Source organism: Ovis canadensis, chromosome 18, assembly GCF_042477335.2.
Source record: "Ovis canadensis isolate MfBH-ARS-UI-01 breed Bighorn chromosome 18, ARS-UI_OviCan_v2, whole genome shotgun sequence".
Taxonomy (NCBI): domain Eukaryota; kingdom Metazoa; phylum Chordata; class Mammalia; order Artiodactyla; family Bovidae; genus Ovis; species Ovis canadensis.
In genome coordinates, this window is record NC_091262.1 from 39,704,798 (window position 1) to 39,731,287 (window position 26,490).

At 39.0% G+C, this 26,490-nt stretch overlaps 1 protein-coding gene across 13 annotated transcripts in view; it reads left to right on the plus strand.

Moving 5' to 3' along the window:
- The window catches only part of ZFAND6 (zinc finger AN1-type containing 6), a 55,830-nt gene extending 38,400 nt beyond the window's left edge, over window positions 1–17,430 (plus strand). For 11 of the 13 annotated variants that reach the window (XM_069558993.1, XM_069558983.1, XM_069558987.1 and 8 more), the window contains 5 exons: window positions 7,993–8,163; window positions 9,383–9,491; window positions 10,395–10,495; window positions 14,160–14,273; window positions 16,517–17,430. In XM_069558993.1, the coding sequence (XP_069415094.1) occupies window positions 8,010–8,163; window positions 9,383–9,491; window positions 10,395–10,495; window positions 14,160–14,273; window positions 16,517–16,665 (627 nt within the window). In that variant the 5' untranslated portion in view covers window positions 7,993–8,009 and the 3' untranslated portion in view covers window positions 16,666–17,430. Of the gene's footprint in view, window positions 1–1,023; window positions 1,170–7,992; window positions 8,164–9,382; window positions 9,492–10,394; window positions 10,496–14,159; window positions 14,274–16,516 lie in introns of all 13 variants that reach the window. The other 2 variants (XM_069558991.1, XM_069558992.1) reach the window with 1 other exon arrangement.
- Window positions 17,431–26,490: the final 9,060 nt, after the last annotated feature.

Consider the following 26,490-nt stretch of genomic DNA (forward strand, 5'->3'; position numbering starts at 1 on the left):
GACCAACACCCAGACAATGTGGTTGGGGACTACCAAGGGCCTGAATGCCAGGAATCCTGGGGCTCTCTGGGGGTCTCCTTGGAGGCTGGTGCCCGGTTTACATGGTATTGTCTCAGTGTCATCACAGAGCAAAGCCTGCCTCTCTCCCAGCAGTACCAGTGAGATCCAGGGAGGAGTGACTGAGTCATAGGCCAGACTCGGATCACATGCCCCCCTTGAGACAGGTCCGGCTCTGAGGAGGCAGGGTTAGACCTATCTCAGCAAGTGAGAGAGAGAGGTTCTGCTATCTGAAAGGGTAAGGAGGAAGATGTACCAGGCAGACAGAAACTGTCAGTTCAGGAATATGATATCTTCATGTCCAGCTATTGAATGCTTTTATAATTATTAAGACACCATGGATGTTATTTATAGCCTTGGTGAATAGAAAGCAGTGTGCTAAATAGAGGACAGTTTGTACCAAGAGCATTGCTGTCATTTTTCCCATCATAGCTACAACTCTCTGTGTAAACTATACCTGCTGTTAAAGATTTGTGTGAAATACTGTCTTTCATAGTTTTTTCCCCTTATTGGGTGATGAACATATACTTAGTTAAGAGATGAAGCTTAGGGAGCAAATAATACTTTAAATTTACATTGTCTGGATTAGAGAGAGTCCCACAGTTAGTAGGACCTCTGCCCCTGGGAGTCCCAGGCCCACCTAGACTCCCCACATTCTCTCCGGTGATGATTACATTAACACCATTTGCCAACACCATCCAGGAGTTGGCACTTTTCGTTCGTCACCTATTTTTGTTCAGCACATGACCCAAGATTGGCTTTTGTATATTTAAGTGGTGAAGGTAAAAATCAAGAGGAACATTTTATAATGTGAAAATTCTAGGAAATTCAAATTTTGGTGGCCATTAACTACAGTCTATTGGAACATTGTCGGTGGCTGCTTTGATGTGACAGTAGTGAATTGAATAATTGTAACAGGTTGCATGGCCTTGAAATCTAAAATATTTACTATTTGTTCATTTACAGAAAGCTTGCTGGCCCCTAATTTACCCATTTTTGGGTGCAGCAGAGTAGAGTCATCTAAGGTGGGAATGCCAATCAATTTTCCTGAAGCCTGTCTTCTTAACCTGGAAGAACCATAGTGGCCTCAATTTGTGAGACCTGTTGTGCTGGTCAGTGAAAACTTTATGTCAATAACCAGGGAAGTGAGGTTTGAGTATACTAGAATTGGCTCAGGGGTGTCTTATCCTTGTATAACTTAGTATGTTGAAACTGATGGATTAATTAATTTGCCGGGAAGGAATATCTGGTATCCCCCAAGATGTCATCCTCTTGTTAGCTGGACTCAAGCCATTTTGTCCTTCAGCCCACACAGTGGCAGGAAAGACAAGCTAACATAGGGACCTAGGAACTCCTGTACAGAGAGAGAGCTGCAGGGCACCCTCAGTACAGTAGGAACCCTAACTCAGAGTGAACAGGGTAACTCTAGACTGTCAGAGTGAACAGCATCATCACCACATCTTCTACTCTTTCATCTGTTCACTTTATGAATGTCCCTAGGTTTTCTATAACCTTTGCAGAGGTTCTTGACCCCCAGAACATATGTCTCTTGCCTACATGATAGCTGATGGAGCCAAATGCTGAGAACTCTGGGAAATTACTATATGCTACCAGGAGACATTAATCTCAAACACCTGTGACAGAATGGGTATTCTTTTGATCAATTATTATTAATAAAACAAATTATAGAAGAATGTTCTACTTTGCTCTTTTCTGAGATCTCCATTTGGTAAAATTGCAGAGGATTAGCCAGTTTTGATTGCAGAGGATTAGCCAGTTTTGAGTGGCCTGCAGTATTAGTTCGAAGTTTAGTAGGCATTCTTATGTAACTCAGCACGTGTATTTCTTTCTTCTCCTGAAATAAATAGTAATGATTCCAAGTTGAAAAGGTTGTAGGTGTTAACCTAAGAATTAAAACTCTGATGCTTATGAGCCAGGTAACTGAAAGTTAAGATAGCCTTGAGTTGGAGAGTATAGGCTCTCTCTGAGAAGGATCCCACCTGATAGGTTTAATTTTGGGAACATCAGTCTACTGTTGTCAGATTTTGCTATTTTCAAGAGGAGCTGAAAATCTGGGATTTTTTGTTTGACATTTCCCCAACTTTTGAAAGTTAACAACTAATTTAAAAAAATTAATATGTGCTGGCTAACCAAACATGCCTGTGGGTCAGATTTCACTTGTTTGCCAGTTCACAACTTCTGTATTTAACTCGTCATTGTAAACCATATATCCTCCCTATTTATTTCAGAAGGAGGGAGAACAATGAAATGAAAAATTATATGTGCCTTTTATGACTGGTTTGGATTACCAATCATTCTTGCTGAGTGACTGTTTCGATATATGAATGGCATGGGTGCTGTGGTTGAAACATTTTTCATCGGTCTGTTTTCTCCCCCTTTTAGTGGAAAATAACCCTTTTGGGGGGCCTGATGTGAATAGTCCAACAAAAATGAAATGTGTGTATTCAACAAAATACTTTGTAGTATTCATATTAGGCAAAAAAGGAATTTGAAAAAGAAACCATTTACCTGGGAAATGACTTGTATACCTGTAAAGCATTTGAGTAACAGGTGAGCTTAAGTGCCCCCAAAAGGTGATACAGAGTGTATCTGTTGGAATTCAAAACAGGAGGATCAAGGTGGACAGAAACGAAACCAGAAGAGGTAGAATTTAAGCTGATGAAGGCAAAGTGAAGCAGACAGCATTTACGAAGGAAGGAGCAGTATGAGTTAGGTTGTTTCCAGCCATGAGCATGATTTGTTTCAAACAGATGGGAGCAAAGGACCCTCTACTTTTAGGCAAAGCAGAGATAGAGCAGTTACTGAGTTTCTACTGTGTGCCAGGCACTCTATGGATGCCTTCTGTATACATTGTATTACTTAATCTAGTTATATAAATATGAACACCCTTTTAAGAAGTTGAAACCTAGGGAAGTCTAGTAACATGTTCAAGCTCTTATAGGCAATAAAAACGGCAAAGCTGAGCTCTGACCCCAAGCCTATTCACTTTGCACTCAGCATTTACTTTGCAGGGAAATTGGACTGGCTACGGTAAGTTATAGGTCTAGTACTCCTTCCTGGGGCAAATATAGAGTAACTAAACTGGAAGAAATATGATGAGAACTTGGTGTTCCAGGAGAATTTAAGTAAGTGGATTTTGAGGAGAGGTAGTAAAACAGAAGGAAAAATACTATTAAAATAACCCAGATATGAAATGATGAGAATCAGAATTGGGATGCAAAAGAAAAGAGCATGAGATATTTCCAAATGAAAATTATTGGAACTTGGTGACTGAACTCTAGGGAATGAAGCAGAGTGAAATAGGTTTGCCGTGTATTTGCAGTTATAATTGAGTCTGTGTTGCATTCATTCATTGCTGTTCTTTTGTCAGAATTTTAATAATTAGTAATGAACTTTCTTTGTAGTCTTAAAAGTATTTGATCTTGAATTTTGTATGCTAATGAAAATTTCTTAGGTTAAAAGACATAAAGGAAAACTTCTTAAGAACTTAGTTAAGCTAATTAAAGCTGCATAATGAAAAAATTTTAAAAGCTGCATATTCAACCTTAAAGTTGAGTAAATGAATGAAATTTTAAATTACCTTTAAATGAAAAGAATAAGAATTCATGAATGTTCACAAATTTGTAGGTTTGGCAGGACAGGATGGACTTTGAAAGTCATTCTCTTTTAATTTTGTTTTTGATTTTTTAAAAAAAGGACATTGACCTCAAAGCTTACAGATATGTGGCCTTGGGCAAGTTACTAACTTTCTTTGAATATCAATTTTCTCATTTAAAATGGGGATATCACTAATACTGACATCCTAGGGTTGTGGAGAGAATTAAGTGAGTTAATATAAATAAAACAATAAAAGTGGTTTGTGGTCCATAGTAAGCTCTGAGTAACTAAGTATCCGAGGAAGGTAGAGAGGACAGTCAGATGTGGGTTTGATTATGAATGTTATTAAGAGTCAAATCACATTTTCTGAATTCTCTTTTAATTCGTACTTTTTTTTTTCAATTCCTCCGTTTCTCTGGCAATCTCAGTCTTTACCTCCTTGGATTTGTGGTTCTATAATCCCACAATACCTAGAGCAATCAAAGAATTGTTCTGCTTTCTCCTTTTCTTTCCTCTTTTCCTTCCTGAATGCCAGGTTCATGGGCCCTTCATAGTTACCTACCAAAAAGGTATCGGAGCATGGGGACACCAGACTTTCAGTTTCTCCAGAGCCACCTCATCTTTGCCACTACACATAAAGATAAACTAGGACACCCTTTTATGGCTCTTGGTCTCTTTTTTAAATCTTCATGGAAAGTTACATTTTGTGACCTAACCATGAATAAATAAAACTGATTTTTTTCCTTTTATTTCTCTCTTCTTTTCCTGTGAAATCCTTTGTGCTTTTTATCTGCCATGATAATAGTTGTTTTTGAAAGCTTTTGACTTACAAAATTACTGCTAATTTGCTACTGTGCAGGGTATTTTGGCTTGGGGAAATTGTTAACGTTTTGAATTTTAGTCTTACTGTTCAAAAGCAGAGGTTGTGATACAAAAAGCTTTGTGGTCATGTTGTGCTTCTTACCTGTGACTCTCTGCTTGAGTTTTTATAGAAATAAGATAGTTCTCTTTTCTGGATGCTTGTAATTGCCAGCATATACTGAAAAATTTGTCAGTACTGGTAGGGAAAGTTTTTAATTCTTATATAATTTTAATGTCATTAATATGCAGTATAGAATAGTTGGTGATTTAGAACAGTGTTTCTTGGGAATTCCCTGGCTGTCCAGTGGTTAGAACCTGCCACTTTCACTGCCCGGGCCCAGGTTCGATCTGTGGTTAGGGAACTAAGATCCAGCAAGCCGTGAAAATAAATAAGGACACTGTGTCTCAATCTTTTTCCTTTATTGCCCCCTACCCCACTCCCAGGAGTCTTTTGAAATAGTTTTTTCCTTATTGGCTTTCCTACCTCCATAAAATTTTAATTCCACAGATGCAGTTATCCATATATGTATTATCTGTACATCTGTTTTATACATACAGAGTAAGGGAATTTTGTATTCCCATCTCCAGGGTCAGAGTCTGTCTTCTTGAGCTGGTGCTGCTTGCCGTGCTGGTTACAGCAACAGCAGCAGGTTCTCAGAATTTTTGGTTTTAGGACCTTTGAGTTCTCAAAAGTTATTGAGTACGTTGAAGACCTTTAGCCTGTGTCTGTCATATCTTGTGAAAATTTTATCATATTACAAATTAAAGTGAGACAGTCACAAATATTTATTAGTTATTAATTTATTTAAAAGTTATTGTGAAAAATAACTCCCCCTTCAAAGGGTTCAGTAAGAAACATGACATTGTTATGCATTTTTGCAAGTTCTTTAAGGTCTGACTTAGAACAAACAGCTGGATTCTCACAGTTGCCTCCGTATTCAGTCTGTTGGTTCATGGTGTCGCAAAGACTCAGACATGACTGAGCAGCTGAACTGAACAATGTTTAAAAAAAAAAAAAGCTAGTGTCATACAGATATGTAGTTGGAAAAGGAAGGAGTATTTTGATAACCTTTTCAGATAGCAGATGTCTCTCTTCTTTGTCACATTACACCAAAATGTAACAATTTGTAGTTTCTTAAAGGGATAAGTTACAGTGTAGAATCTCATACTGTGTAAAAATGTTTTGTCCTGTTACTCTGAAACCCATGGGTCTATCTTTCCCTTTGAGAGAGTCTTTTGTTCATGAATAATTTTGTACCATAGTACGTTGGTCATTTAGAAAATACTGGTTTTCTGGCTTATGCACATCTCCCAAATGTTGATAATAGAACCAGTACTCACATGTCATTAATATCACTACTAATCAGCTTCCCTGGTGGCTCAGATGGTAAAGAATGCCTGCAGTGCAGGAGACATGGGCTTAATTCTTGGGTTGGGAAGATCCCCTGGAGAAAGAAGGCAACCCACTCCAGTACTCTTGCCTGGAGAATCCCATGGACAGAGGAGCCTGGTGGGCTACAGTCCATGGGCTCACAAAGACTCCAACATGGCCGAGCGATTAACGCTTTCACTTTTTTCACTAATTTCAGAGACTATCTAAAAATTACTTGTCAAGCTTTTATATTTTATTATTTAAATATTGTCCTTGGCAATAAATACTATTAGTTATTTTTCTTGAAGTAACAGGCTTCATTCATTTCTGAGAAAATATCTGATATAATCAAGTCTGAATAATCAGTTTGTCAGTTCTTTGAAACAAAAACCTGTTCTGTGAAGATGACTCAGCTTGTAACTCAGACAATTGTTCAAGTGCTTTTTCTTCACTCACCATACCTCTGTATGCAGCAGGAATGCTTTATGTGTATTTCCCAGTTTGTCACACAAAATATTAACAAGTTGTGTGTGTTCAGTCTCAGGATTTAATAAATTAAGAATTCTGCTGTGACAGTATGGTGATCAAGAATATAATGGTACTGTACGTCATGGTTTGACTCCTTGGTGAGGCTCCAGGTTCTTAACCACCTTTGCTGTTTACTCATCATTGGATTCTGAGATGACTTGGCTTCATAAAGTAAAAAAGATGTTTTTCAAAATCGCAGATTCTATTCCTAGGCCTAAAGATTACCAACAGTTTTAGGTTTTTCTTTTTAAAGGTAAATGCTAAACCTAAACCTGCTTTGTTTTATAAGCCAGTCAAATGCATTATTGCTCTTGGTTCTGAAGTTTGCATTAAACTCACCCCATTCACCCATCAATCCACAACAGTGTTTGCAGATAATTTAGGTGGAAAAAAAAATCTGTTAGTGGTAAACAGTGAAGGTTTCTTTCATTGTTTATCAATTCGAGAAAACTTCAGTGGCAAAACACTGCCCTTCATTGTTAGTCTTATCATTTATGATGTTTGAACATAGACTTCTTTGTAAAGACACCTACACCCATTTTGGAGTAACTTTCATTTCATTTGGGAGGCTTTTTGTTGTTGTTTTTTTTTAAAATAAGATAGAACCTGTTATTACCTTCCGTCACGTTATTCATGCCAAAGAACCACTTGCTCTGTGGGAAAAATGGCACGCAGGGTTCTTCTGTCTGCTGTAATTGATTATTGCCTGTGGTTCTCAAACAGTTCCTCTGCCGTTAGTTTTAAAATTTTAAGTGCTTTAAATATTTTGTCCCCAATTATATAGTAGTATCTTCATTTAAGAGGATTTTAAAAGTACAGAGAAGATATACATCAGAAAAAAAAAAATCTGTTAGCTTTCCTATCCTTAAGATTTAGTCTTTCTGATCCTTATTGATGAGTAATAGGTTTGTCAGCATTATTAATAAGCTGTGAAATACATGCCTTGTGTATATGTGTGTATATATTCATATGTATTTATAATTTTTTTCTGATTCTACCCAAATTATTGTTGACGGAGATGATGGGTTCAAAAGGGCAGTCTTTCACAAGGCTCTTAAGATGAATTGTCAATGTAGCTTTCTAAAATGGCTGACTCACATCTTCACCAGCATTGATAACATGTTAAATGCTTTTTAAACAGAAAACATTATGCAAGTTAAAACATGAACTTTTTTAAGCAAAGGTTAAGTGATTTGGCCTTATTAATATAACAACGAACAGACTGTGTTTCTCATTCCTAGGTGTCCAAGCTGAACTAGACTTAAAGGATTTTTCTTAACATTCTGATGGTGTAGAGTCTTTAGATCAGATACTTTTGTCTAGTTTATAACATTGTTTGAGCCAGTACAATCCGCCTTTTGTACAGTGAGGGTTGGAGATAAAAGTTCAGTTTTTGTATCCTTTCGATATATTTTTTTCCCTCTCTACGCCAGACAGCTATAGAGTGGTTTGGGGAGGAGTATATGTGCATTTTCCTTTATTACATAAAGCAGATTTGGATAATATATGATTGTAGTATGTATCAGAGTTCTTGGCTTATTCTGTGTAAATTTCAGGTGTGCAACAGAGGAACATGGCTCAAGAAACTAATCACAGCCAAGTGCCTATGCTTTGTTCCACTGGCTGCGGATTTTATGGAAACCCTCGTACGAATGGCATGTGTTCAGTGTGTTATAAAGAACATCTTCAAAGACAGAATAGTAGTAATGGTAGAATAAGCCCACCTGGTAAGTAGTTCTTACCTGGTAAGTAAAACATAGCGCTGTTCATAACTGAGATACACCTGAATAGCACAGGCTACCCAGCACCTCTTCCTGCTTTCACACTGTACTTGCATTACTACGTTTACGTCAGGAAAATGTTTCATTACATATTGTAATGATCAGTGGTAGGGCAAGAGAAAGAGGAGTGTCTCCACTCATTGAAAAGAACTGCTGTAGATCCATCTCAGTCTTACATGCTGCGCTCGAGAACTCTTATCTTACTAATTAATAAAATAGACGCGCACTCCAGGCATGTAGAGCTGTCTTGGGAAATAAGCTCTGAAGGCGTGGGGGCTGTATGAGGACCTTGGTTCTTTTCTCTAGGATGACTTCTGAGGCCAGGGTAGTTGGAGGAGGGAGTCCCAGATAGACAGCCACAGGTGACTTCAGAGAAACCCCTCCTCCCTTCTGCATAGGAGGGAGAGGGGGGGCAGTTTGACTCAGAGAAAAAGGTGTTTGTTCATCCCCAGTTCACTTGCGTTATTTATGCGTTTTTATGTCAGAGGATTCTCCTGGAATTGATGTGGCTTTTGCTTCAGTGATTGTGTAAAAAGGGATATTGAACATGAGCTTTACTTATCTAGGATAGTTCTCATGTAGGTTAATGCCTGAATGTATAGGTTTCTGTGGTTAATGAAAGTGCAGGCTGTTACTTAAGTTCATTTAAAATTGCTTGTGAAGTCTATTTCATCATTTCCTTCCTGTTCAAGCCGGACTTCTTTAAATTTTCTTAAGGCTAAAATCAAGTGAATGTAAGTTACCATATTGTTTTGTAAAATCATTATCTACATTTTGCCTTATGAAGAACAGGTAAAATAATATAACCTGAGTGCAGATTTTAATTCTGAACTTATATTTGCCTTACTGCTGAATTCTTTTTTATTTTAAAGATCTCATTGTGCAGTTATTTGGAAGACATTTATGAATTAAAGAGTTTGTATGATAATTCTAAAAAATAGTAGTTTAGGTCTTGACTACATATATTTTGTATGTGGTAAAATTAGCATCCTTTTCATAGGAAAATTATTGAAAACTTTTAGCTAAAGTAATGAACCGGCATATTACATAGTAAAACAAAACCCGTGTACTGTATTTCGTGGGAAACTGGTCTTGGTTTTTTTAGATAAGATGCCGGCCCGCCCAGGGCACAGAGTCACTAACGTGTGATGTGGTCCTGTTGCAGCGCCTTCTGTCACAAGTCTGTCTGAGTCCTTACCAGTCCAGTGCACAGATGGTAGTGTCCCAGAGGCTCAGTCAGCACTCGACTCAGCAGCTTCATCTATGCAGCCAAGGTAAGAGGCCGCCTCTGAACTGTTCGATAGCCAGAGAGCTATCGAAAAGTAAGGCATTTTTTCCGTATCTGGTCAGTTCTGTTATTTAAGGAAAACTATTTAAAGTCACTTTAGGATTAACTAGCAGAAAATTGTATCTGTCTCATTATTATCGCTGACTAGTCAAAAAAATCTTTTTATTGGTATTACATTACAGTGAGAGTAGGGAGTTGTCTTAAAATTTAATGAAGAGATTTTGTTTTTCAGACAGCTTTTTTTCTTTATTTTTCTTCATAATGTATGCTGACCAACCCCTGAAGTCCTTTCGAAGCATGTTAAGTTCTAGTCATAGGCCTTTGATGCAAATACTAGTGCTTTGTATTAAAAAATGGTCTTGTCACAGATTCTCTGTTTAATATCGTGTGATCCTGTTCTCTGTTTAATATCATGATGTCGTCCTGATACCTATTGTATTGTAGTGTATTTTCTTTTTAACTGAAGTCTTTTAGAAGCTGGAAACACAGAAATATTTGTTTCATTCTTACCCTGCTGTTAGGAAATATATACTAAATTTCTGCTCTGAAGTTTTTTCCAATTCTTCTGTGTCCATCAGTGCATCATGTACAACTTTGTGTTAGGGTTCCTGAAGCATGTCTTTATCATACTAGTGTTCATTTAGTGAATTCATACACAGTGGACATGTACTATTGCTTTATTTCAAAATCAAAAAATTTCTGGTCCAAATTGGTCTCAAGTTTCAAAATTCTGTAGTTATATGGAAGTTATTTTTTTTTAAAAAGCATTTCTGGTTAATTCCTGTCTTAATGATCTGCTTAGATATGTTGAACTCTTATTTATTAATCGCTTAGTTTCTAGTCATGAAGAGATTATCTTTTAAAATCTAAATATTTTTTGCTTTTCTAGCCCTGTGTCAAATCAGTCACTTTTATCAGAATCTGTAGCGTCTTCCCAAGTGGACAGTACATCTGTGGACAAAGCAATACCTGAAACAGAAGCCCTCCAAGGTTTGCACATGATCTAGCACGTGTTTGGTCATTAAATGTTTTGAGTCTTCTTAGCCAGGCACTCTCCTAGATGCATGTGTTTTTTAAATTACCTGCCTAATACGTATTTTTTATATTTGTTTTCTTTATGAGCAAGGTGTTTTACATTCTTAAGTACTCAATTGACTGAAATGTAGGGAACCTTTTCCCACTTATATGTAATTAGGTCATCAGCATCAACATAGAAATTTAAAATCTGTTTTGTTTGAGAAATATAATTAAATGAATGAGTGGTTGTGTTATACTGTTCTCTTTTACTGTTTTGTCTGTTTTAACCTAAATATTCTTTCCTCTCCCATGAACCGGGGCTGCTGGTTTAAGAGGAATCTCTTGCTTTGGACTTGGATTATCTATTTACTTTGACTGGCACCCCCCCCCCCCCCCCCCCCAGCGCAACAGTCATGCTCAGTTACTCTTATTTATAGCATGGCATCTCAAGTTCTTGCCCATGCTCTTCGTATCCCCATTATGTGAACCAAAGTGAAGTGGATCTAGGAAGACTGGAATATGTGTATGAAGGCTTTCTTCGTGGGCAGAGCTATTAGAGGAGGCATTTAGGATGCTGTGAAAAATCTGTGCTTGGTTAATTATATTCTACAGTTGGGGAAACGATGTATTAATTGAGGAGGATACTCTGGAAAGAAGCCTGAAGATGAGCTTGTGTCATTTGACCTGTGCCATGATTTAAACAGACACGATGCTGTACCCATTGAAGCCTTCCACTGTACATGGTGTTCACAGGGTGACGACAGATACACCTGGCGATCTTAGCTGAAGTTTGCTGAAGTTTAAGTTTAGTTAAGCTAGCTAATTCCCCTTCCTCTGATTTCATGCCCAACAAATGATTGGCATAATTTGCCTCCTTACACATTTTGCTGTAGGAAGAGAATGTAACTGTCTGATTAGGATAAATAGTCCATGCAATTATGAATATTGTAAATATTCATGATTATTATAAGTGAATAATTTTTATTTTTAGTTAAATAGAAAAGTTTAAGGATGGGCAGAAACAAAGGATATTTTTTAAAGCAGAAATAGAAAAATTCCCCAAGTTCCCATTAGACATGGGAAATAAGACAAGAGTGATGTTAAAGCTTTCAGTTGGATGACAGTTGAAACAGCAGTGATGTGTTTGTTCTCAACAGGGAGGTTGAAAGAAGTGATTGTGAGACAAGATTTTAGATAGAGCAGATTGGAAGTGGTCATGTTTCAAAACTTAAAGACTCAATTGGAGGTAGTAGATGGGTAAATGGGTATTTAAATGTATGAGCAGTCTTCTGTCTGAGGTTTGAAGTCCTTGGCCCAGCTTGGAAGATGAGAGGCAGAATGGAGAAGAGCAGGTAGGGTACCAAGTCTGCACCAGGGAGAGGATACATTACCTGGATCCTGGTTACTTTCAGGACCCACATGCAGAGAATTGAGAAACAGGGGTTGCTTGGCAGTCTCCAGAGAGAGCTAAGGATGGAAGAGTGAAAACAGGCTGCTAACTATGAAGGTGTTATTTCACATCTTAAAGTTGAACAAATTTTAGAATGTTGATAGTGGGAAATTATATGGTGCTTAAGAATAAAACAGCGGTTGTTTTACAAGTTTGACAAAAAAAAAAGATTTTAAGTTGGTAAACTATTATAATACGAAGACCCATTTATGGTATATGGATAATAATAACAGTTTTCTTCACCTAGTGCTGAGTACATTAATGCAAAAGATGGTCTTGATGCTATGTTAGGAGAAATTGTGCATGCCGAGTTGCTTCAGTTGTGTCCAAACTCTTTGCGACCCCATGGACTGTAGCCTGCCAGGCTCCTCTGTCTGTAGGATTCTCCAGGAAAGAATACTGGACTGGGTTACCATGCTCTCCTCCAGGAGATCTTCCTGATGAGGAATTGAACCCATGTCTCTTATGTCTCCTGCATTGGCAAGTGAGTTCTGTACCACTATTGGGATTTTAAGTTGTATAGACTCCTTTTTTTTTTCACGTGTAATTTCAGTGACTTAAGTTAAACCAGTATTAACTTAAGTACCTTTCAAGAACTTAGCATGCATAATTTCAGCATAGCAGAATCATTGAACAATCAAGTATAAGTTTCATATGAGTTTGAGAGGGTTAGTTTTCCATGTATAAAAGCTCTTAGGCTAGTTTTTTTCTTTTTTTAAAGTCTTGCTTATACTGTTGAAAATGTCCTATTATAAACCCTCATACAACTGTGTATCTATACAGATACACACACTCGTGACACACAGTATACCTGTGATTTCCCTATTTGATAGGAGTAAATGCCGAGAACATTTTTTATTTGATAGGAATAAATGCAGAGAATGTTTTTTTCCATCTACTTAATAGATGGATGAAAAGATGTCTTTGACTCAAGTGCTGTAGTCATTTGAGCTGGAACTGGAACCTGGGCACCTGACTCCAGGCCATTATTCTTTCCACTAGACAGCTGTGGTGCTTCCTGGAGTAGGCTGTCTGTGTGTGTGTTCCTGCTGCCAGCTCCAGCCTCCCTCAGTTCCCAGGGTAGGGTCAGCTGGTTTGGTGACTTGCCCAGGTATCTGTTCTCTCTCTTGCCTTATCGTTCCACTTGTATCGGTCAAGCAGAATTTATTGGATAGGAAAATCATCCCAGATGGAAGAAGGCACACGAGTAGCTGCTGTGTGCCTAAACCAGAATTCCCTAACATTGTTTATTGAAGTTTTCAGAGTGGTGTCCTTGAAACAGATTTTTTAGGTATTTTGCTTCTGTAGGTGTTTTGCTCATAAGCAGGATATGTTGCCACCAGGTGGGTGGTACTGCTTCCATTTGGTCCTCATGGCTCTGAAGAATTTTTTTCATGTTTAATTGAGAATTTACTATATTAAAACATCTTTCTCTTTTAATTATGCCTTGTGATTTAATAAATAGCAGTATCTCGCTTATACAGTGAGGAATGTGTATCAGTTAGGAATGACAGGTTTCCCGTTTATTAAACCCATAAGTTAGGGTGTAGGGGCAATAATTTGACCTGAATTTTGGTGGAGATGGCCTTGGGTTCACTACTTAATTTACTATCTTAATTGTAATGTTGTAATCAATATATCTTATTCCCCATATTTTAAAGGTTTTATATGAAATATTCTGAGAATTTTGAACATACTTAGTATTCCACTGAATCTTGGTTTTAGGATTTCTTTCCCTTGTACTCTTTGAAATCTGCATAGTTCTGACTCAGCAGTATTTAGAAGTTTGCATGTGACCGTTTTCTTACACATTTTCTTTCTTTCTCCCGTAGAATACCCAAGTAGTGTTTGTGTGTTGTATGTCTTTTATGGGTCAAATACATAATTACCAGAAAATTTTGAAAATATAGCACTTTCTAGAGTTATGTTAACATCTCAATGTATAGTTTAGCTTTTCTGCATGTGTGTATACATACATACTTAGCATACATCTATGCATTTAACAAAAAGGGGGTCATATTATATAAACTACTTTGTAACTTAACTGTGGGCATCTTTCCATGCTAATAATAAACACTCAATTATCCTCTGAATAAACAGATCAGTGGGGGCAAGTGGGGGTAGCAACCACCTCACCTCAGAATCTCATTGCACAGTTGAGTTTCACTACCTTCATATTTTTGTCAGCTTCAGTATCAGAAACGGCACAGCAGGCATCTGAAGAGCAAAGCAAGTCTCTTGAAAAACCAAAACAGAAAAAGAATCGCTGTTTCATGTGCAGAAAGAAAGTGGGACTTACTGGTAAGGGCCTGAGTCACAGGTTTAAATTAAGATTTTATTTAAGATAATGTTTGACTTATTATTAATGGCTTCAGTTAAGATTATTTCTGTTTCCATGTGAGTTAATAATGGATATGCTTCACCTCCTGAATTTTTTTAAGTAAAAGTAGCTTTAATTATATGCCTAATACTGAAATGAGTAGCTTTTCTTTTAAAATTCATTTTAACTGCATTTGAGAATGTTAGACAAGTCAAGTCAGTATGCCAGGCTCTGTGAAAGTGCAGGGGTGTGTCTCCTGCCTTTAGAGAGCCAGAGATGGTTGTGTGAGAGAGGGTATTTAAGTACTTGGTGAGCCGTGTGTAAAACGGCCAATCATTGGTTGGTGGTGCGGGCTCACAGAGTTCATACATGTAAGGTGATAGACCTGTCCTGCCACCCAATAAGTAATCAGTACATGCTGACTGCTGTAACAGAGGTGTTAGATGGTATTAAGAGAGGGGAAAGTGTTCGAAATACTGCTTGGCTATTTGGCAAAGCAAATACATTTAAATGCAAATAGATTGCTTTGGGAGTTCAGAGATGTGTGTAATTATTGATAATTCATAGGAGAGGAGCAGAGGCCCATCAAAGAATCTGGAAAGTAGGATGTTTCAGCTGGGTCCTGAAAAGTGAGTAGGACTTATAACTGATGGACATAGGAGCATTTCAGGCAGAAAAAAAGAGCTTGAATGAAAGTTCAGAGAAAGGAAAGACTAGGGCATGTTGAGGGACCATAAATAGGGGATGTAGCACAAAATAGGTGCAGAAGGGTGCTTGAGACCGCCAGATGAGGCTGATGATGTGCACTGTGGGCAGCCGATGAAGAAGAGTGGCAGCTGTACCGCCTAAGAGACTGACTTAAGAATAGATAGGACTTTGAGCAAAATTATGTTTTAGGAAGGTTATGTGGCTAAGGAGTAGATAAAAGAGGAAAGGAGATTTATAGTCTGATATCAAAGATGTTTTAAGACTGGCTCATGCCTTGGCAAGTGTATTTATTTAAAGAGTACAAACATGAACAAATAAGGCATTTTAAAGTGTGTGTATATATATTATATAATAAATATGTGTAGTATCAAATACTGTCTGTCTAAATCTCAGAAACTTAGACTTCACGAATAGAAGACTGCGATTTAGTAATTTCTATCTTGTCCAGTCTTGTTAGTCTGGTGTTACGTTTGGCTTCATTTTTCATTCATTATTACGAAGTCACAGGAGACTTCCTGGTGGTCCAGGAGTTAGGACTGCACACTTTCACTCCTGGGTTCAATCCCTGGCCGGGGAACTAAGATCCCACAAGATGTGTAGTGCAGCCAAAATAATAATAATAAAATTTTAAAAATAAAATGTTATGAAGTTACAGGATATCTTTTGGAAGTTTTTAAAAAAATGTGGTAAAGGAAGTTTGCATCAAATGTCAACATTTAAAATATTGATTCCTGTGTTCTAACAATTCTATCATACAGTAAAAATCTTTTTAGGGGTGCAGGACTAGTTTTATTTAAAGACTATTCACCCTGCTTATTTCTCTCTTTCGGCTTCAATTCTTGGGGCATTTCCCTAAAATAAATAGCATTTATTGCATCTTCACTGTATGTTAGGCAGGTAATACTTCTTCATTTAATTCTTATTATAACTGATTTCCAGAATTAGAGGTGCAGAAACTGGGGCTCAGGGAGGCTTGGTAATTTGCCTGTGTTAGTAAATAGATTCATGCTTAGGCAACTGCAACTGGATCTCATGCTCTTAGTCACTGAGCCAGATTACAGTTCATATTTCCATTAGAGATTGGCCAAGGAAAGCTAGTGTACTGTTTTATTTGTTAACAGTTCTGTACAAAGTTTCATCTTTCTTAACTAAATCTTAAGGTTGTCTTCTGACAGTATGCTTATTTTTTCACATTGTAGTATTTGAGAAATGTCTTACATTTTCATTTTATCAGTCCTGTTTTTGATAGGAAGCAGTTGTGTTTCAGGTGAAGAAACTTGAGCTCAGAGAAGTGGCTGTGACTTGGGCTGGCACAGACCTGTGTTTGTAGGTAGTAACAAGAACTGAAGCCATCAGCTGGTGAATTTGAGAGTATACTAGGTTGTACAACTGCTAGTTTGGAATGATTCTTTAGATTGTTGCCCTACAGAAATGATCTTTTTAACATTAATTATGTAGAGAGTTTAATATTTAGACCTTGCACTCAACTCATGTACATGTATTAATCCATTTTCAGGGTTTGAATGCCGGTGTGGAAATGTTTACTGTGGTGTACACCGTTACTCAGATGTACACAATTGCTCTTACAATTACAAAGCTGATGCTGCTGAGAAAATCAGAAAAGAAAATCCAGTAGTTGTTGGTGAAAAGATCCAGAAGATTTGAACTCCTGATGGAATACAAAATCCTTTGACCATCTGCAAACTAAAAACTGACTTGAGGTTTTTTTTTCCTAGGCATTGGGAATGTAGAGCAATGTATCTTGCATAGACCTTTAATCCTACATGTCATCAGAAGAATAGATTTTTGTTTTTGTTTTGAAAATGACTCTGAACATTTATTTCCATTGCAGTTTCTGTGGCTGAAAAAAGTAAACTTTACGAGTATTATCCTTTTAAGATCATTTAAATTTTAGTTGAGTGCAGAGGGCTTTTATAACAAATGTGGAGAAATTTTGGAGGGCTGTGATTTTTCCCAGTATTAAACATGCATGCTTTAATCTTGCAGTTTATTTTCTCATTGTGTATGTATATATAGCTTTTCTCTGCAGCACGATTTCTGTTTTGATAATGTCCTTTAGGGCACAGCTAGTTATCAGTAACTGAATGTATCTTAATCATTATGGCTGCTTCTGTTTTTCCTTAACAAAGGTTATACATATGTTAGCATATAGTTTCTTTGCACCCACTATTTATGTCTGAATCATTTGTCACAGGAGAGTGTGTGCTGATGAGATTCTAAGTTTGTGTGTTTTTAAGTTTTTTTGAGCGAAGGAAGGAAAAGCTGTACGCATTTCTTTGCTGACTGCAGGTTTCTTTCAGATGATGTTCATCGGTCTGTGTGTATACAATATGAAGAATGATCTGAAGTAATTGTGCTGTATTTATGTTTATCCACCAGTCTTTGATTAAATAAAAAGGAAAACCATAACGTTCCCTTGTATTACTTTTTCTCCATTACTCTTGCTGGTAGTTCATTTTGACTTCTGGTCCTTTAGTTTTCTGCTTTACTGATTTTGTGAGATGAGCTCTCACGTCTATCTGTGACTGATACTTAACGATGATAAATTGTGATCTTACATTCCCGTGAGTTGAATGTGTCATATTTTCTAGCTCTTGTTTGTTTCTCTGTTCTGAACTCTGTCACAGCGAATTAGTATCTAGTAAAAGCTTCTTTTTCTAGTAGGATTAGAGAAACTGAAAGAGCATAACTCAAACATGGAGAGCTGGAGGACTGTGGAGTAGAAAGATCTCCAAAAAGCCATTTGTTCTGTGGTTTTTAAACTTACCTGGCAGCCAGCCTTTTAAAAACTTGAAATAGTGTGTAAAACAGATTAAATAGTATTTAACAGTACAGATTTCTAAGTTTATATTTGTTTACTTAATGCTTGTGTATTCCATCTTAGTGTGTGTATTCTCCCTCCATATGTAATGATGACTTAGCATTGGAATCTGTAAATATTAAATAAGAGAAAACCATTATGACTGTCTTAGTAGATCCGATTAAAGTATATAATAGGATTTAACACCACCCAGTCAGAATAAAAACTTGATAAATTAGGACTAGAAAGGAATTTCCTTAAGGTGATAGCTTCTGTGTAAATCTGTAAAACAGAAAACAAGCATCTGCCACAAAGAGGAAATTTCATACCCCTTTAAATTCAGAAACAAAGGGCTAGTTTTCCACTATCACTGCTTATATTCAAAATTGTGTTGGAGATCCTAGTCAATAGAATAAAAAATGCTATAAGAAATAAAAAGTAGGAAACACTAATTATTTGTACATCACACATTCTTTTTTTGTAGAAAACTCAAAATCTAAAGAGAAAATACCAGAAATACCAGGGTTTCATTACAGTGGTAGGTGTAACATTAATTTTCTGAAGCCAGTTGCATTTCTTTGTATCAGTAACAATCAGAAAACTGGAGGACACATTTTACAATTGTGTTAACACCAGTTCAGTTCAGTTCAGTCGCTCAGTCGTGTCCTACTCTTTGCGACCCCATGAATCGCGGCATGCCAGGCCTCCCTGTCCATGACCGTCTCTTGGAGTTCACTCAGACTCACATCCATTGAGTCCGTGATGCCATCCAGCCATCTCATCCCTGGTCGTCCCCTTCTCCTCCTGCCCCCAATCCCTCCCAGCATCAGAGTCTATTCCAGTGACTCAGCTCTTTGCATGAGGTGGCCAAAGCACTGGAGCTTCAGCTTTAGCCTCATTCCTTCCAAAGAAATCCCAGGGTTGATCTCCTTCAGAATGGACTGGTTGGATCTCCTTGCAGTCCAAGGGACTCTCAAGAGTCTTCTCCAACACCACAGTTCAAAAGCATCAGTTCTTCAGCGCTCAGCCTTCTTCACAGTCCAACTCTCACATCCATACATGACCGCAGGAAAAACCAGAACCTTGACTAGACAGACCTTAGTCGGCAAAGTAATATCTCTGCTTTTGAATATGCTATCTAGATTGGTCATAACTTTTCTTCCAAGGAGTAAGCGTTTTTTAATTTCATGGCTGCAGTCACCATCTGCAGTGATTTTGGAGCCCTAAAAAATAAAGTCTGACACTGTTTCTACTGTTTCCCCATCTATTTCCCATGAAGTGATGGGACCAGATGCCATGATCTTCGTTTTCTGAATGTTGAGCTTTAAGCCAACTTTATCACACTCCTCTTTCACTGTCATCAAGAGACTTTTTAGCTCCTCTTCACTTTCTGCCATAAGGGTGGTGTCATCTGCATATCTGAGGTTATTGATATTTCTCCAGGCAATCTTGATTCCAGCTTGTGCTTCTTCCAGTCCAGCGTTTCTCATGATGTACTCTGCATATAAGTTAAATAAGCAGGGTCACAATATACAGCCTTGACGAACTTTTCCTATTAGGAACCAGTCTGTTGTTCCATGTCCCGTTCTAACTGTTGCTTCCTGACCTGCATACAGATTTCTCAAGAGTCAGGTTAGGTGGTCTGGTATTCCCATCTCTCAGAATTTTCCACAGTTTATTGTGAACAATGCATGTTGAAGACCTCTTTTAAGAAAAAATTTTCAAACATTATTAAGATAATAGCTAAGACCTGAAAAAGTAGGGAGAGAGAGAAGTTTGCAGCTAGGCAGACAATGTCAAGAAGATGTATTTTGTACCCAAATAGACCTATAGATTCAAAGCAGTCCCTATCAGAGTCCCACCAAGTTTCCTCCTGAAACTTGTTAAGGTGGTTCTAAATTAAAAGATAAAGGTGAGCCCAAGGCTAGGACATTTCAATAAAGGAAAATCAGGGAGATGGGCATTTTTCCACTCTATGTAAGACTCATCATGAAGCCACGTTCATTAAAATAGCATGGTATTCACTAAAGGTCGTACAGAATCCTAATAGATTAGACCAAAATACCCCCAGAAAAGCCATGCATGAAATGAACTGGGTGTAAGAGATACAGCACAGCACACTGGGGGAAGGAGACTGTGATCATGACAGCTAGCCCAACTAGTCAGCATAGAAAAGAGGTGGAAATTGCTCCCTATCATGCCACAGGGAAAAATTCATGAATTAAATGCAAAACACAAACTTTAATTCTCAAAAAAACATGATTACTGCTTCGACCTTGGATATAGAAGGACTGTTTAAGACACAGCATTGACTGCAAGATTACTGATGAATTTGTCTATTAAAATGAGGCATTTAAAACCAAAAATACCATATGGTAAAACCATCAAAGAAAGTGAAAAGCCAAGTTACAAACCAGGAAAAGTTAAAATGCAAATCAAGACCACAATAAGATACTATTCTATACCCATTCAGCTAGCAAAGCTTTAAAAGTGTTTGGCAGTATCTAGTGTTTGAAGGGTTGCTGACATTAACCAAAAGTGTGGTTCAGTCCTTAGGACGGTTTGGAAACTAGTACCTTTTAAAATTGGACTTTTAAACATCCTATAATCCACAAATTTTACTTCTCTAAGTGTGTGCCCCAGAAAAACTTGCATATAGAGAACAGTACACATGTACAGCAATTTTCAAAGCCTTGTTTACAGAAAGCAAAAATCCAGAAACTGCTCGGTTCGCCTTTGAAGAACGGATAAAATGTGACATATTCTTAAAATGGAGTATAAATAGTGATCAAAACTAGTGGGCCCTAAAGACAACAAAATAGAAGTACCCGAAGTCCACAGTCTTAATTACAAAGATTTTTAAGTGACCGCATGTTAAAGTTGGGAGTCTGGGTGATGTTTTTTTGTTTTGATGTTTTTCCCACATACACGATTTACTCCTTAAAATTTTATTTAGGAAAAAGCCCCAGATACTTAAATCAAAAGAGGTCATCGTTTTTAAAGATTTTTATACAAATTGCTTAATTGAGACTTTAGTTCTAAGTAACTCAGCTTACTAGTATGCCCACCATTTCTAATGTAGCCTGTTGTCTAATGTTTGATGTTTTTTTTAAATGAAACACCAAAACCATGATTCATGGAAATAAAAAAATGGGTAAGTTGAACTTCAAAGTTAAAAATTTCTCTGCAAAAGGCATTGCCAAGAGAACAGAAAGACAAGCCACAGACTGGGAGAAAATATTAGCAAAACACAGTGACAAAAGTCTTACCCTAAATAAAAAATACTGTAAGAAAACAAACCCAGTTAAAAAATGGTCAGAATATCTAGACATCTCATCAAAGAAGATACACAGATGGCAAATAAAACTAAAAGGTGGTCAATATGTCATTGGAGAATAGCAAACTAAAATGAGATGACACTAATACCTATAAGAATAGCCAAAATCCAAAATACAACACCAAATGCTATCGAGGATGTGGAGCAACAGGAATTTGAGTTCATTGATGATGGGAACGCAACATAGGACAGAAGGAAGAAGTTGAGGAGTCTCTTAAATTTAACCATAGTCTTAAGGATAAGCAGTTAGTTGTATTCCTAGGTATCTGTCCGAATGAATTAAAGACCATGTCTACACCAAAACCTGCACCCAAATGTTTTTAGCAGCTTTATTTATCCATAATTGCCAAAAATTAGCCAAGATGTCCTTCATAGGTACCGATAAACGGTGGTACATCTGTATAATCAAATAATTAGCAATAAGAAAAAAATGAGCCACCAAGGCACAAGAAAACGTGAAGGAACCTTATATATTGCTCGGTGAAGCAGTCCAAAAAGACTCGCTAATAGATGACATTCTGGAAAAGGCAAAACTATAGTCAAGAGGTGGTCTGCGTTCAGGTAGAAAAAGGGATGAAAAGGTGAAGCACGGGGTTTTAAGGCAGGGAAACAGCTTCCATGACACTGTAATGGTGGATACCTAACTATGCATCTGTCCAAACTTGTAGAATCCTACAACACAAAAAGCAAAAACCCTGGGACTTCCCTGGCGGTCAGGGGTTTAGACCACCTTTAAACGCAGAGTGCAGGTTTGATTCCTGGTCAGGGAGCTAATTCCACGGTGCCTCCAGGCCTAAAAACCAAAACAAATCAGAAGTAATATTGTAACAAACGCAATAAAGACTTTAAAAATGGTCCAGTTGAAAAAAGGCCAACTCAGCTGGCATATGTTTAAAAAAACAAAAATAGCTTTGAGGTGGTATTCCATTAAAACATGGATGAACAGTACCTGCAACAAAAAGCAGGCTAAAGAAAAAAAAAAGGGGAGGGGCAGGAAAGAAGAAAATTTGCAGAAAACCCAGCCCTTGTGGAGCTGGTTCATTTAGCTCTGTTCAGAATAGTTGAGAAAAAGAGGGAACTATGATAAAAGACAAAGCACTTCAATGAAGCAAATGTCTTTTCTTCTTAAGGCTCAAGCTCAGAAACGCTTATAGTACATACTTTAGAGGGCACACTGTGTTTGTCGGGCTTCCCAGGTGGTGCTAGTGGTAAAGAATCCACCTGCCAATGCAGGAGATGCAAGAGACCTGGAGAAGGAAATGGCAACCCACTCCAGTATTCTTGCATGGAAACTTCCGTGGACAGGATCCTGGTGGGCTACAGTCCATGGGATCCCAAAGAGTCGGACACAGCTGAGCAGAGCAGCACATTTTCAAGGGCACACCGTGTATTTGGTGTGTATACCATACACTTTAACATCAGAAGGGTATATATTGTGCAAACGCGAGTGACATTCGGTTCTTTGCAAGGAGTTCAACATTTAGAGGACCTTGGAGATGAGCTCAGGTAATTCATGTGCAAGTGAAGTTTGTAGGGTGGGGAGAAGGGGAATGGATGGACTCCTGAGTGTTGCCCAAAAAGGCTTCTCCCCTGCTCCCAGTGCAGGCAGCTCCACATCCTAGGAATCTGAATGGCAGGGGCCAGCCTCTGGCAAGACTTTCTCTCTCTCTATTCAGAAAGCTCTCCAGTTCTCAGAGTCAGGGGCAGCTGCTGGAGTCTCCTGTGCCTCATTTTTGCATCTGAGGGAGGCACTGAGCTTAGTGCTACAGAGGCTCAAACCAGCCCGTCATGACGGAGGTGCCAGACTCGCCTCCAGTCCTGAAGGCATCCAGACCCTGCCACCCAGGAATTTACACTCCAGTAGCAGAGTAGGAAAAGGAAAACATTTTGTGCGTGCAGATCTCCATAGCTCCAGTACTACAACAGTCTCAAACACTATAATTTCTTCAGCTGATGAAAATAATAACGAAGCTGATTTGGCCACAAGGAAAAGTGTTCAGGAGAAAAGTCTAAGACTGAAAATTGGCGTTTCTGTAAAGATGGAAAAAATCATGCACATACAAATAGAATGAGCAAATAACATGAAAACTGCAGGATGGCAGGATCACAGGCAGCATTTTTGTCCTTAAAATTCTTTTTTATGATTGTACATGCTCAACACACTCCCTCCCAGAAGAGGAGAAAGAAAATATAGTGTACTTGCAAGTTATTTACTTCAACTTTTTTTCCAAATGGAGAACAGCTTTGGTACCTTTCAGACACTATATATAATTAGTGGGTTGGCAAGTCTATTTTAAAACTATGAAATCTTACTCTCCCTACAGCCATCTCACGCCCACACCCTTTCTCACACACACATCAGCCCCATGCCCTTCCCCCAAAAGGTTGATTTTCTCTCTACATGGCTTTTATCAGAGAAGGAAATGGCAATCCACTCCAGTATTCTTGCCTGGAGAATCTCATGGACAGAGGAGCCTGGCGGACTACAGTCCATGGGGTCACAAAGAGTCAAACACAACTGAAGCTTTGTAATCTAAGCTTTCACTAGCTTGTGTGTTCAGTGGAAGTTCCTGGCCCATCACTCACACAGCACACGCTCAGTAAATAAGGAAGCAGTTGTGCACTATTCCCAGTGCCTGGATGAGGTGGGGGTGCTCATTGGTTATTGATTAATTGCCATTCAACAGTTTTGTATTATTTACTTAAGTATTAATGGAGGACCTATTCTGTGCCAGACATTTTTGCTGGGCATTAACAAAGCTACAGAAAGAGTAAGATAGTTCCTGTCTCTAAGGGGAGAGACCAGGCCAGTACGGAACAAGCAAATAGTTCACTGTGTGTGCTTCGTCACGTAGTCGTGTCCAACTCTTGGCCACTCTATGGACTATAGCCCACGAAGCTCCTCTGTCCATGGGATTCTCCAGGCAAGACTACTGGAGTGGGTTGCCATGCCTTCCTCCAGGGAATTGTCCCAACACAGGGATCTAACCCAAGTCTCCTGTGTCTCTTGCATTGGCAGGCGGAATCTTTACCACTGAGCCATCCTAGGAAGCCCAAAGAGTTCATTGCCTTGCAGCTAGAGTCACTAGAATTCGGTAGGTATTAGGTGGTACCTGGAAGGGGAACCAAAAATAAAGAGTCTGGCTGGCTCCTCACTCAAAAGCCAGTGAAGATGCCAGGTTGGTGGAAAGGAAAGTTTGCTTTATTTTGGATGCCAGCAGGGAGTGGGGTGGGGTAGGCAGATTCCTGTCCAAAGGCTGGCTGCCCCCCACGGACAGTCAGTGGGCAGGGCCTCTTATAGATCGAGGGAGGGGGCTCCATGCAGAAATAACACAGTCAGCTCCACAGTCATCTTCAAATCGGTCATGGGTGGTCTGACCAGAGTCATCTTGATTGTTTTAGGTACAGTTATTTCATTTCCAGGGTCGATTTGTTCCCATTTCTTTGAGGCCAATTCTTGGAAGTGTGTGGCAGCTCATGTCATGCCTACAGTCTGATCATCGTGCAGCTAACTTCTTCCACCTGGTATCAGTTTCAGCATCTGTCAGTACAGGAGAGCTCACACGGTATGGCTCAGAATATTATCTGTAGACCTTGAGAAGGAAGGAAAGGTCCTTGACTTTGCCTACTGATTAAACAATTATTGTTTTGTCCTGTTTGACTCCTTTTCTTTGCTTCTGCATTTTCTCACTTCTCTGATTAAACTGACTCTTTGGCTAAGAGAGAAAAGGCAGGCTGCGGACAGGGGAGTGGAGGGGAAGAGGCCTTCTGCTCCGTTACTCCACTGCAGAAGGCCTCTGACAAAGCCACAGAGCAGAGCTGGGACCCTTTCCTCTTTCTTTTCCCTCTTTCTGGAACCTGTGGAGAGGTTCCAGATCCAGAGCCCTGTGCCAGGGTCCTCTCAGAACTGACCGACCCCCATAGCACTTGTTGCCATGAGCCCCCCTGACTTAAACCAACCAGCTCCCTGACTCCAAATTAGGTAAAATACCCACTATATAGGGTTTCCCCAGTGGCTCAGTAGTAAAGAATCTGCCTGCAGTGCAGGAGCCACAGTAGACGGGTTCAATCCCTGATTGGGAAGATCCCCTGGAGGAGGGCATGGCAACCCACGCCAGTATTCTTGCCTGGAGAATCCGCATGGACAGAGGAACCTGGCAGGTTACAGTCCATAGGGTCTCAAAGAGTCAGACACAACTGAAGTGACTTGGCACGCACGCACACACCCACGCTATAGCATCCTAACCAATCACCTACTTAATGCCACCCTCCCAGCAGGAATTTTGTTCATCTTGAGGCTATAAAAATTGGTTGCTAGCCCATGAGAAGCGTCAGCTCTCCCTTGAGCCTGCCCACTGTTCCAACAGGGCCTCTACTGTAATAAACTGTTCTCTCATTCCGCCTTATGTCTGAAAATTCTTTTCCAACCTGCACAGGGACCATGACAGAAAATGAGTTGACCACCTACCATTGCCAGAGACTGCCCTTCATTCCTTCTTTCCCAGGGCAGACTTAACCAAAACCAAGGTCCAGCCTTGGCAGAGGCACTCAGAACAGGAGATGAGAACAAAGAAGAGGCTGAGGCAGACTGAGCCTCTTACAGGGTAATCACTGGTCAGCCTCAATCATCGCTGGGCCTAGGGAAGGGGGTCAGCAGCCAGCCCCTCTTGTAACGTCCCCTCGTCCCAGGCCTTCTGATTCCAGGCCATCTTATCTCACATATTCCCACCGACCCAGCCCCTCCTCCTTCCAAGCCAACCTGCAGGACAGCCTTCCTAACTCTGAAAATAATTTTTAAAAATTGAAGTATAGTTATATAATATATACAATATGTTATAAGTGATATAATGATACAATTTTAAAGCTTATATTCCATTTATAGTTATTATGAAATATTGGCTATATTCCCCATCTAACTGCAGAGTTTACCCTTGCCTGACTACTGACTACTTTTTTTTAACTGTGCTAGGATCTGACAGCATCCTGGATGGTTAAGTGTGCCTGAACATTTTTTTGTGTTCCTTTTGGCCATCTATATGTCTTCTTTGCAGAAATGTCTATTTAGGTCTTCTGCGCATTTGTGGATTGGTTTGTTTGGGTTTTTTGATACTGAGTTTCATGACCTATTTGTAAAACAGATAGCTAGCGGGAAGCTGCTGTATAGCACAGGGGGCTCAGTTCAATGCTCTGTGATGAGGGGTGGGATGGGGGCGTGGGAGGGAGGCTCAAGAAGGACGGGATATGCGTATGCATACAGCTCAAACATGAATTTGAGCAAAGTCCGGGAGATTAGTGAAGGACAGCATGGCAGGCTGCTGTCCAGGGGATCGCA